At 41.9% G+C, this 12657-nt stretch overlaps 1 protein-coding gene across 1 annotated transcript in view; it reads left to right on the top strand.

Moving 5' to 3' along the window:
* Positions 1-12657, top strand: part of SLCO4A1 (solute carrier organic anion transporter family member 4A1) — a 172919-nt gene that overhangs the window by 67062 nt on the left and 93200 nt on the right. The window contains exon 5 of the mRNA XM_033914743.1: positions 3712-3833. Within this exon, the coding sequence (XP_033770634.1) occupies positions 3712-3833 (122 nt within the window). The remainder of the gene's footprint in view (positions 1-3711; positions 3834-12657) is intronic.

The following is a 12657-nucleotide window of genomic DNA, read 5'->3' as shown; positions in this document are numbered from 1 at the left end:
ACTGCGACAGAAACCTACAGTGTAGGCAGCCTGCCTAGGGTTATTATTTTTTTTTTTTAGAAAACGTGTGTTCTGATTGTTGGTTAGGATACCTACCACCGCCTACAATCAGGACACCATTTATAGAATCTGCCCCTAATTGCCTACAGCCTGGCTGCCATGGATAGGCCTGTTATTACTTTTGGAAGCTAAGCAGGGTCAGACCTGGCTATTACCTGGATGGGAGACCACCTGGGAATACCAGGTACTGTAGACTGAGGGGCTCCATGTTGGGCAGCAGCAACATAGTGGAGCTACACACTGCATGGGAGAAGGCAATGGCAACCACTCCTATACTCTGCCATGAAACATCACAGAATAGATTCCTCACTGTATATGTTGCCATAAGTCAGTGGGATGATCCAAGCACTAATTGTATCTTTGAAAAATGAGAAATATTTATCAATCAAAAAGTACACTTAACAGAAAAACACATTTGAAAAATAGCAAACTTAAAACATCTATTTGTTGCAGTTTTCCGGGCTTCACCACATTTGGTTAGGTTGTTGCTTTTTAGTGCATTGCCCCCACTGGAGGAGGAAAGAGTAGTGTCCCCTCAATCCCCCAGTGTTTTTGTCTAACCCCCCCCCCCCTTCTCAAAAGCAATACTGGCATGAAATATCAGACTCTCTCAAAGCTTCAGAAAAAAAATGCATGCGTATATTTCTAAAATGGCTGACATAAATGTATATGCTTGGCAAATATACACGGATTGTTTCAGAACATACACATATTTATGTGCTGGCATGTTCATGTTTATGTCTTCATCTGATATTGCAGATGCTTACATTTGGAAAATTAATGTTCCCTCTAATATAGTAACATAGTAGATGATGGCAGATAAAGACCCGAATGGTCCATCCAGTCTGCCCAACCTCATTTTATCATTTCACCATTATTTCTGATCTAAGGTAGCTAATCATAAATTACATTAAGTTAGTCCAAAAAAAAAGGTATTATCGCTGTCTGAATTCAATGCTTGCTTGCTCAATATTTTATCGTTTTTGGCTATCAAAAACATCTTGCATTGCATTAGCCACGGTGGAGTTTAATGTATGGTGGAATACTGTATGTATAACTAGCAAATTTGAAAGTGTTATTGCAGAAAAACATCGTTCTACTAGTACATTCTGTAGAGTATGGAGCCTGTTCAATCTTATTGTACTTTGGACCATTGACATATAGGCCCTCTTTTTTTATTTTTTTTTTAAATCTTTATTCGTTTTCATTTTTTACAACAAGTGTGTAATATTCAATCAAAAATAAATTTTACTAAGGTGCGCTAAACAATTAGCGTGTGCTAATTGAATTAGCGCGCACTAAACGCTAACGTATCCATAGACTAACATGTACGCATTAGTGCACACTAAATTGATTAGTGCACGCCAATTGGTTAGCGTACCTTAGTAAAAAAAGGGTGATAGTATCTCATATTATATTGTATAAGTTATATACTGAGTCACTTCTTAGTTTATTCTTCCAAATTCTTTATTCAGTTTTAAAACACATACAATAAGTGGAATACAGAATAAATAAATCATTTTACAATATTGACATCACTTAAATTTTTCAAGAATCATACATATTAATACCCTTCCCTTCCCCAACCCAATCTTTTCAAACCTTTTTTACCTCCCACCCATCCCCCCTCCCTGGATGTGCATATAATCTAAAAACAACCCATAATTATAGGGATTCTACAAAGCATGTCAATGGGCCCCAAATTAATTTAAAATTTTCACTATTCCCTAATATAACAGCGTTCATTTTCTCATATTTATATATTAGACATAAACTTGCCCACCAGAACGTAAAGTTGAGACGTCCCAGTTTTTCCAGTTTCTTGTAATCAATTATATAGCTGTACTTGTCATATTTAAAAAGAGACGTCTTTTATGTTTATCCAGGGGATCTTTGATATGCAAAATGGTACCACAAATTATTATTTCATAAGTTAAAGAAATCTCAGAATTTAAACTATTATTAATATGTCCCCAAATTGATTTCCCAAAAATCAGAATTCTAGGGCAATAAAACAATAGATGGTCTAATGTTCTTAGTTTATTTACGCCATTCATTGATGCTCGTTGGGAATTCTCTTCCATGCTTCGCATGCATATTCTCTACTGAAATAGTATGTACTGGCCTGTCGTATACGTTTGACATGATATACTGGTTGTATTGTCTTATGATCATTACTCTTTTGGTCTGTACAACTGGACTGTTTCATTAATATTTGTATTAATATTTGTATATTTTGTTTATTTATTTTGTAAAACTAATAAAATATTTGAACTGAAAAGGGGTATTATTTATTTTTTCCTTTATGTTTTTGTTTTATTTCTACATATTTCCTTGAAGAGTGAACTAACATGGCCACTATACCATTTCACATCATATATTTAGAACAGGATCTATAGCTGCAGATTCTAAACTAGACTAAACCAAACCTTAAGTTTGGATACCGCATCCTCTCCATAAAGATAGAGCTCGGCTATTCTAATATATTAGCAGAACTTGAGATGTCTGAACCGGGATGTCTCGGCTTATAAATCCTTTCTAAAGTGCCGTTCTACAAACATAAATCTGTATAAACTAGATTGCACATGTTAATGCATTTTCAATGCTTGTAAACATATGTGCTCGTTAATATCATGATCTCTAGATGTTGGCTTATTGATGGAAAAGCTTTAAGAAATATTCTCTTTTTACCCTCTTGTGTCTTTCAAATAAGCAAATATGGTTTCAGGGTGAAGATTTGTAAGGAACATACCTTACTTATCTTTTGGTTTTGTTTGGGTGGGTTTGTTTACTGTGTGTTGAATGTATTGTAGTTTTTTAGACCTATGTAACACTTTGGGTGATTCCTGTTTTCTAAGGCAAGTAAAATGCCATTCTAGGACAGACCACAGGTCCTATAAGTCCAGTATCCTGTTTCCAACAGTGGCCAATTCAGGTCAAGATTCCAAGGAGAAAAACAGATTTTATGCTGCTTATCCTAGGAATAAGCAATGGACTTCCCCAAGCCATCTTAGTAATGGCTTATAGGCTTCTCTTTTAGAAAGTATCCAAACCTTTTTTAAACCCTACTAAGCTAACCGCTTTCACCATATTCCACAGCAATGAATTCTAGAGTGTAATTACATGCTGACTGCATATTTTCTCCAATTTGTTTTACATTTACTATTTTGTAGCTTTATCACATGTCCCCTAATGCTAGCATTTTTGGAAAGATTAAATAAGCGATTCATATCTACCCGTTCCACTCCACTCAGTATTTTATAGACCTCGAACATATCTCTTCCAAGCCGTCTCTTCTCCAGGCTGAAAAGGAAGTTTTATCTGTACCTGAATGTATCCTACAGTGAGCTTTTATCTGGAAAGTAGAATAATATTAATGATAATCTAGTAATATTAGTTAATGTTGCCAAAGACTCAGGAAAGGAGTGATCTTTAATCTCTCAACCTGTGGAATTTAATCTATGGAAGGTGTTACTCAAACTGTAATGGAAAGTTACCTCAGAGGTAAAATCCAGTGCACAATTTAGAGCAAGTTTTAAACAATCTTGCACAGTTATTGCAGTATAGCTGTTAGCAGACAAGGACCATCTGGTCTGCTTATGCTGCCTTCTATGAATGCAAGGTCATTGTTTCTCTTCTTTTTTCCTGCAGCACTGACCTCACTCCTGAAAATCCACTATGGGTTGGAGCTTGGTGGATAGGTTTCCTGGGAGCTGGAGCAGCAGCAGTTCTCATCTCTTTTCCCATCTTAGGTTACCCTCGAACATTGCCAGGTACATTCTTCTATTTGGATATCATATGTAAAGCAGTAACCAGTTTGTTATATTCATCTGTTCTTCACTTTACCATTCTGGAAGCCTTATTACTGTATTTAAAAGACTGCTATACATAAGCAAGTGAGGTCACACTTTTGCTTGTTTTTTCAACATTAATTATTTCACACCATTTTATGTGCAGCTCAGGGCAAGTTACATTCAGGTACAGTAGGTATCTCCAAGTCCCCAAATGACTTAGGCCCAGATTCACTAAAGATAGCGACTCAATCGCTGTTGGCCGATTTTTAAACAGCGATTGATTCACTATCAAGTTTGCATACAAATGATTTGCACGGAGGTGCAAAGCCATGACAGTAGTGCCACCACACGCTCCCCCCAACACTCCACCCCTACGTGAATATGACAAGAGGATTGCCCACTCCCTCCTGTCAGCCCCCCCCCCCGCAAGAACTGATATGGCAAGAGGGATGCCCACTCCCTCCTGCCATTGGGCCCCCCTCTGTCGGGTTAGGTCCCTCCCACCATCGCCATCGCTGCCGCCACCATTGCTGTCACCCTCCCCCTCCCCATACCTTTAAGTCAGGAGCAGGAGGGGTGTTCAGTCCCTCCTGCTCCTCCGCCATCAGGAATGCGGGCCTTAGGCCCCACCCCGGTGCATCATGTGATACATGGGGAGGGACCTAAGGCCCGGATTGGCTCAGGCGCCTCAGGCTCCTCCCTTGGGAGGGGCCTCAGGCAACTGAGCCAATCAAGGACTTCCTTAGGGAGGAGCCTAAGGAAGTCCCTGATTGGGTGCTGGTAAGATTTTAAAATTAAATTGTGCGTGTATTTCCATTTGAGAAATTAGCACATTCAGGATTCCTGGGTTAATTTACACACATGTAGATTAACACGACCCCTCTGAATCTTACTCCTAGAATGCCTCTGCTCAGTCTGGGTAAACCTTTGTGCTTAAATTTACCTGCTTCTTGGAGGTGGAGGAGGGCTTTATAAAAGAATATTTCTTCAGGTAAACTTTTTAAAAATTATCCTGTTACAATTAGGGATCTGGACTCTTAAGGCACCTTGGCAGTTTCTTATGCCTATTTATAAAGTCAACTTATGTGCATTTATGAACTTATCCCAGGTAAAGTAGATACACATGTATGAGGTAGGTGTAATGTGTCCACACATATACTGCTAGGCATATGTGCATATTTTATAAAGCATTTGCATAAGCGACAATCCCACCTCATTTTACTTGTTCTGAAATATTGAACTACCATCTCCCCACCTGCAGGAATGTGGGCACACACTCCTGTGCAACTTGGAGGGATCATGGCATGTAGGCTTTTGTAGGGCATTGTTTGGGTAGATCAGGGCTGGAGTTGCAATATATATGCTTCCTTTCTAAAATACAAACACGGGGAACATACAAACCGTATAAATTGTGTGAGAATATTGATGCACTACCGTAGATCATTGCAGAAGTCTATTTCACAAGGCACATACTGTAGATGTCCTGCTATAAAATATCTGCAGGCATTTTTATAAGAAGCCACTTGAGCACATTCATGGGAAGTAAAACCCCTGTCATACCTAAACCCTATTCTCCATATAGAAAGCCTTTTATAAATTGCACAACTACATAGACATATAAAACATGTGTGCATGGCGAGTGTGCACTCCTCTTCTATGATCTGTGCTTGGGCAGTCTGTGGGTGGACCTTACAGAGTAGAGGCAGATTTGTGATGTATATGTACATTTTATAAAATATGTGTGTATAATACATGGGCAAATGTGCACAGTTTATGGAGGGGTTATAAATTTCTGCATCAGCACTTGCACGCAGTTGGAGCTGATTCTGGACGTCTATTTTATTCAGAAACAGGCACCTATGTTGCCTTTTTAAACAAGCGCTTTTTTGGATTTCTCACATAGGTTCCTTGTTATAAAGCCAAGTCCATAATGATCAATCCCTTTAAATGTAATAGGTCTGTGCGGACATTTGCCTTTATACTTGAGCAGTTTTACTGAACAGTGGCCTATTATGTATCTATGCAAAGCATGTTTAATGTTCTACCCTGTATCTGGTACTGCAGAATAAAAGCTATCTGCCACCAGATGAAAAGGACAAATATCTGAAATGGAAATGAGAGGAATTCAAGGCCTGGCAGTCACTGAATCCATTTGTAGGGTTCCACTTTTTCTTTTGCCTTTTCTTCCCTCTCCACTTTGTTCAGTATGTTTTTATAGTTGCCAGTTTCCTTTACTTCACTTTTCTTCCTTTTCACCTCATCGCTCTCCATTTTCTTTAGCAACAAAGCAGAAATATCAAATAACCCCTCATGTCCTGTTTACTCAGCATTTCTCTTAGACACAAAATGGGGAATGACCTTTAATAGTCAAGCTCATTTATGTGTATACAGCCATCATTTAAAAACATGCACACCCATTCAGATACAGATGTTATGCTGTTCCAAGGGTCTCTCATTCTATAACAGAATGCTTAAATTTAAGTGCCATTTGCACCTTTAAATATGTAGAATACTAGCACTTATGCATGGGGAGGGGCATTTTCGATAGCACATCTAAGTCCGAGTTTGGATATTTTGGGAAAGATGTTCAGAAAATGTTCATTTTCCAAACTGCAAGATGTCTTATCTTTTTGTTTTGAAAATTACCTATCTAGACGTTTTGGTCCTTAGTACATCTATCTTTTTTGGCCATTTTCGAATGCAAAAACATCTAAATGAAAAACGCACCAAAACAAGCTATTTGGCACCAAGCGGCCAGCATTCATAGCAAACTGGCCACAGACACTGAGCACAGCAAGCAGAGCTGAGAAGCACTCTAAGAGGTACTGTAGTGAATGTCACATAAAAAGTCCCAGGTACCCATGACACTATAACCTGCTTTTCCAGTGCAATAGGTGAGACATTCTAGACAAGTGGGTTGTGTCCCAATGGCCTTGCGCCATATGCAGAAGGAATCCAATCCAAATTTTTTTTTTCTGTGACTCTGCTCTACAGCTCCCTTCTGCATTCGTGCCAGCAGGAGTGTGTTTGTTCTGCTCTCTCCTTTTTATTATTTTATTTGGTGCTTTTCATCTCTTTTTTTCAGAATGTCTTGTTCTCAGAGTGATTCTTCAGCTCTACCTGCATGGAGAACGCACAGACTTTGGTCTGCAGCTGATAGGCTAAGCCCTGGTGGTACCTGCAGCCAGCCTGAATCTGCTTCTGAGGAGTTTGGGCCATCACCGCTTCTCCTACCAACATAGAAACATGATGGCAGATAAATGGCACACCTAGTCTGCCCATCCGCAGTAACCATTATCTCTTTCTGTCTCCGAGAGATCCCACGTGCCTATCCCAGGTCCTTTTGAATTCAGACACAGTCTCTCTCTCCACCACCTCTTCTGGGAGACTGTTCCATGCATCTACCTCCCTTTCTGTAAAAAATAATTTCCTTAGATTACTCCGGAGCCCATCACCTCTTAACTTTATCCTATGCTCTCTCATTGCAGAGTTTCCTTTCAAATGAAAGAGTCTCGACTCATGTGCATTTACATTACATAGGTATTTAAGCATCTCTATCATATCTCCCCTCTCCCACCTTTCCTTGAAAGTATACAGATTGAGATCTTTAAGTCTGTCCCCATATGCCTTATAATGAAGACCACATACCATTTTAGTAGCCTTCCTCAGGACTGACTCCATCCTTTTTATATCTTTTTGAAGGTGCAGCCTCCAGAATTGCCCACAATATTCTAAATGAGGTCTCACCAAAGTCTTATACAGGGGCATCAATACCTCCTTTTTCCTACTAGCCATACCTCTCTTGGACAAAGTTTGGCGCAGGCTATTAGGCATAGCTAGGATACATAGCGGTGTCTTGCGGGGTGCCAGGTATGTTCCGCGCCTCTGCTTGTTCCTGAGCACTTCCGTCGGTCAACAGGGATGGAGGTACAGTTAGGCATGGAGTCTGATTGGCAGTCCAAAGATCAGTATCATGGAGGAATTCCCAGTATGAGGCAGTGGTTCTCTGATTCCAACTACTATAAGAGAGCTGTGACAGGCTGCAGCACATTTTCAGCACAGGTCACAGTGAGTAAAAGCTGTCATAGCCTGTAAGGTTAATTGGGGGGAAGGGTCTGAATTTCAGTTTTGAAGGTTTCTGCATGCCTCCCTCTGTTCCCTCCACCTGGAAAATCCTAAATCATCATTTTTAAAGTTTGCTATATGTGGAAAAATACATGATTTTGGCGCAAATTTCTTATCGGTGGCTATCTTGGATTTGTAGCGATCTTTTTTCCTAAGCTCCCTCCTTCTCCAAAACTGCAATTTTTGCCACAAAACTTATTGGGATTGAGTCCTTGGGCTCTCCCAGTGTGAATTCATGCCAGGATTGTGCAAATTAGGTGCCTTTGGAGTGTTTTTGTGCCATGTGTTGCGTGGTGCAGCTGGGAGAGGTGGTAGTGCAAAACATAGCCTCTCCTATGATTAAGCAGGTAACTAAATGCTCAGCTAGCCCAGCAGGGCAGCCTATTTTGTTTTCAGGGCCCAGCAAAGCTGATGGTTTCATGTGCAAGGCTGCAGACCCTCCACATCCTAAGAACCACATACTTCCATCATCTCAGGATGACTGTGTGCCCCAAGAGCCGGAGGCCTTCTCAAACATTATAAAAAACAAAAAGACTGTGGATGCAAGTTACTTGATGTCAAAGTTTATTATGATGGTTTATCATTAATACTCCAAATGGTGCAGGTAGTAATAATCTATACAACATATGTCATATTTGTGGAATATGTATTGCAGCAGGCGTTCTTGCCCTTCATGGTCCCACTCCACCTCTGCTTTGTCTATCAACGGCGTTGCTTCTATGGGCATGTCTTCCTCCCAGTCCGCCTGTGTTCCTGATCTGGGTGATCCTTTGGATGATGATCAGCTTGCTGGCCCTTTATTCTCCAGTACAATACTTCTGGGCATGGGAACTCAGGTACTGTATTCTGGCTCTTCGGAGTCCTCAAGAACAGCTTTGCTGGATCTTATGTCTGAGTCTCTGCAGGAGTAGAATTTGGTTACTTAGCCAGTTCTGTCCATATTTTTCTCCTGGCTTTGTGAAGTGTGCTCCCAGTTTTCTGTCTTTCCCTGGAACCCTGATATTATCTTTCTGATCTCCAAACAGTATATCTCTCTAGAAGGAGCTCTTAGGATAGCGTGGATTTTGTCTTGCTTTTATCTACTGGCATAGGAGTGCCAGCAGCTTCAGGGTCAGTCTAGGGTGGGTCTTTTAGTTGCACAGGTGATGACACATCTCTTTTCCCAGTGCATGACCTCCGGGTAGATCTCCTCAGGAGGCTTTTTGATGCAGCTGCTTTAGGCATTAAGGCTGCTTCGACAGCGTCCTTTATAAGTCGCTCTTGTTTGTCTCTGCTGTGCACTCTGAGGCTGTAGAGCCTCCTCCTCAACTTTTTGGCTTCTTATGTGAGTACTGGCTAAGGTGCCAACATACTCCATTTCTGCTCACAGAATGCTCTGGATCTGACAATGAATTGCTGATTCCACTTATAAGGCTCCTTTGGCTAAACTTTCCTTTAAGGAGTGGTTTTTGTTTGGCAAGGGCCTGGATGACCTCATGAATTCTGTGGTGGACCATCACCCTTGGTCCCTACCAGATAGAAGACCAGAACTTTTAGAGGTTCTGGATGCTCTAATTTTCCATGGCTCCAGGTGATTCCACACATATATGACTGCCACATCTCAGAGAATTTCCCAGAGCTCCCTGCAGCGGTATTCCAGATAGGGGGAAGACTCTCAGTTTTCTTGTCGGCTTGTGCTCACATTTTATCCGACCATTGGGTCCTGGACATTCTTCGGTCAGGCTTCAAATTGGAATTGCCTGGCCTCTGACAGATTAGTTTGTGGACTCTCCTACAGGTTGACCTGCCACAGTGCTCAAGGTACAAGCTACTGTACAACACTTGCTGGATATTCAAACTATAGAGCTGGCTGTCCAATCTCTCGGGCTCTGGTGGCTACTCCATATCCTTCATCGTGCTAAAGAAAGGTTCCAACGATTGGGGGCCTATTCTAGATCTACAGCATGTAAATGCAGCTCTCATGGTTCCATACTTTCACATAGAGCCAGTGTGATCTGTCATTGCAGCGGTGGCCCCTGGAGAGTTCCTTGCCTCTCTGGATCTCATGGAAGCTTTGTGCACATGTCAATATTTCCAGCCATACTGCACATGCTGGCGGTTTCCTGTTTTAGAAAAAAAGAAATAAAAAATATATATATTATTGCCAGTTCTTGGCTCCCCGTACCTTCACCAAGGTGATGCTTATTTACAGAACATAGGTCTGCCAGTACACCCTTACTTGGTTGACTGCCTGATAAGAGCCCCCTTGTTGGCTGAGAGTCACCATACAGTGGATCTGGTGATCCCTGTTCTGAAGGGCCTTAGTTGAATTGTGAGCTCCAGATGGAGCAGTCTGACACCCAAGCAGCCTCTGGAATATGTGGGTGTTCTATTTGACATGGCAATGGGCTGTGTCTATCTTCCAGAGGTGAGCTGTGTTCTCATGGTTTCTTCCTTCTTCAGGGAGCCTGCTCGATTGGCATGGGGCTCTCTTCAGGTCCTAAGGTCCTAAGGTCCCTGGCAACCACGTTGGACGTGGTTCCTTGGATGAGAGCACACAGGTGACCTCTCTAGCATGCCCTCTTCTCTCATTGGGCTCCGCACAAGACTGCGGTACAGTACAGTCTTTCCTGGACTCTAGAGGTTCAGGCCATCTTGGTTTGGTGGCTTTTTCCCCCGTCGCTATGCAGGGATGTACGCTGAGGATTAACTCCTGGGTTGAAGTGATGACAGATGTCAGCTTTTGGGTCTAGGGAGCCACTGTACTTGTCATCTCATCCAATGGATTTGGAATGTCTCCCAGAGGACATTGGGCTAGATTCACTAATCTCCTTTCCATGTCCGATCAGTGCCCGATTGCATGCAGGCCACCTATATTCTGTCTGGGATGCAGTCTCCCATCTCCGTTAAGATGCATTCTACTAGAAATATGGCTTCTTCATGGGCCGAAGCTAGTGCGGTCTCCCCTGAGGAGATCTGCATGACAGCAATGTGGTCCTTTTTATATATGCCAAGTTTTACAAAGTGGATGTGGTAACAAGAAAGGACTCTGCCTTTGGTCCTCAGATTTTCCAGGCTGGTGCAGTTAGCCCATCCTAGCATTTAGGGACTACTTTGTTACATCCCACTTGTCTAGAATGTCTCACCTATTGCACTTGAAAAAGAGATTATCTACTTACCCTGGTAGGCTCTTTTCCAGTAGATAGGTGAGACATTCTAGATACCCGCCCTGTACTTCCTGTGCCTGCCTATTGTCTGTTTATGTTTCTCCAAGTTGTTTCATGGTTGGCAGTCAGTGCTTGGGCTGGGAAGAATCTGTATATAAGTTACTATTTTATGCTGGGGTCGTTTCTTGTCTCCTTTGATGCATTTGTTTTCTGTTTACATAGTAACATAGTAAATGACGGCAGATAAAGACCCAAATGGTCCATCCAGTCTGCCCAACCTGATTCAATTTTAATTTTTTCTTCTTAGCTATTTCTGGGCAAGAATCCAAAGCTTTACCCGGTACTGTGCTTGGGTTCCAACTGCCAAAATCTCTGTTACGACTTACTCCAGCCCATCTACACCCTCCCAGCCATTGAAGCCCTCCCCTGCCCATCCTCCACCAAACGGCCATATACAGACACAGACCGTGCAAGTCTGCCCAGTACTGGCCTTAGTTCAATATTTAATATTATTTTCTGATTCTAAATCCTCTGGGTTCATCCCACGCTTCTTTGAACTTAGTCACAGTTTTACTCTCCACCACCTCTCTCAGGAGCGCATTCCAGGCATCAACTACCCTCTCCGTAAAGTAGAATTTCCTAACATTGCCCCTGAATCTACCACCCCTCAACCTCAAATTATATCCTCTGGTATTACCATTTTCCTTTCTCTGGAAAAGATTTTGTTCTACGTTAATACCCTTCAAGTATTTGAACGTCTAAATTATATCTCCCCTGTCTCTCCTTTCCTCTAGGGTATACATATTCAGGGCTTCCAGTCTCTCCTCACACATCTTCTGGCGCAAGCCTCCTATCATTTTCGTCGCCCTCCTCTGGACCGCCTCAAGTCTTCTTACGTCCTTCGCCAGATACGGTCTCCAAAACTAAACACAATACTCCAAGTGGGGCCTTACCAATGACCTGTACAGGGGCATCAACACCTTCTTCCTTCTACTGACTATGCCTCTCTTTATTCAGGCCAGCATCCTTCTGGCAGCAGCCACTGCCTTGTCACACTGTTTTTTCGCCTTTAGATCTTTGGACACTATCACCCCAAGGTCCCTCTCCCCGTCCGTGCATATCAGTTAATGTCCTCATGTTAATGATTGAGCAGAACATTTGTTTATTGGTTTCATTGCCCTGGGTGTCTTTACTTCACATTAGTAAGGTGGCTCTTGGTGCTTGGGTACCAAGTGTAGGAAGAACTAGAGAGTATACTGAAGTAGAGCAGAATCACAGAAAAAATCTGTATTGAATTCCTTCTGCATATGGCACGCAGCCATTGGGACACAACCCACTTGTCTAGAATGTCTCACCTATTTACTGGAAAAGAGCTTACCAGGGTAAGTACATAATCTCTTTATATTATATGGTGAGTCCTCCAAAACCCACCCAAAACATACTGCATCTACCTGTACACCACAACAATAGCCCTTATGCCTGCAGTTGTCATCTTTATGTAGGTACAATAAGTTTTGGAGGGCTCAATATAC

This window comes from Geotrypetes seraphini, chromosome 11 (genome assembly GCF_902459505.1).
Source record: "Geotrypetes seraphini chromosome 11, aGeoSer1.1, whole genome shotgun sequence".
NCBI lineage: Eukaryota > Metazoa > Chordata > Amphibia > Gymnophiona > Dermophiidae > Geotrypetes > Geotrypetes seraphini.
Note: the sequence above shows the minus strand (reverse complement) of the source record. Positions and strands in the feature narration are given on the sequence as shown.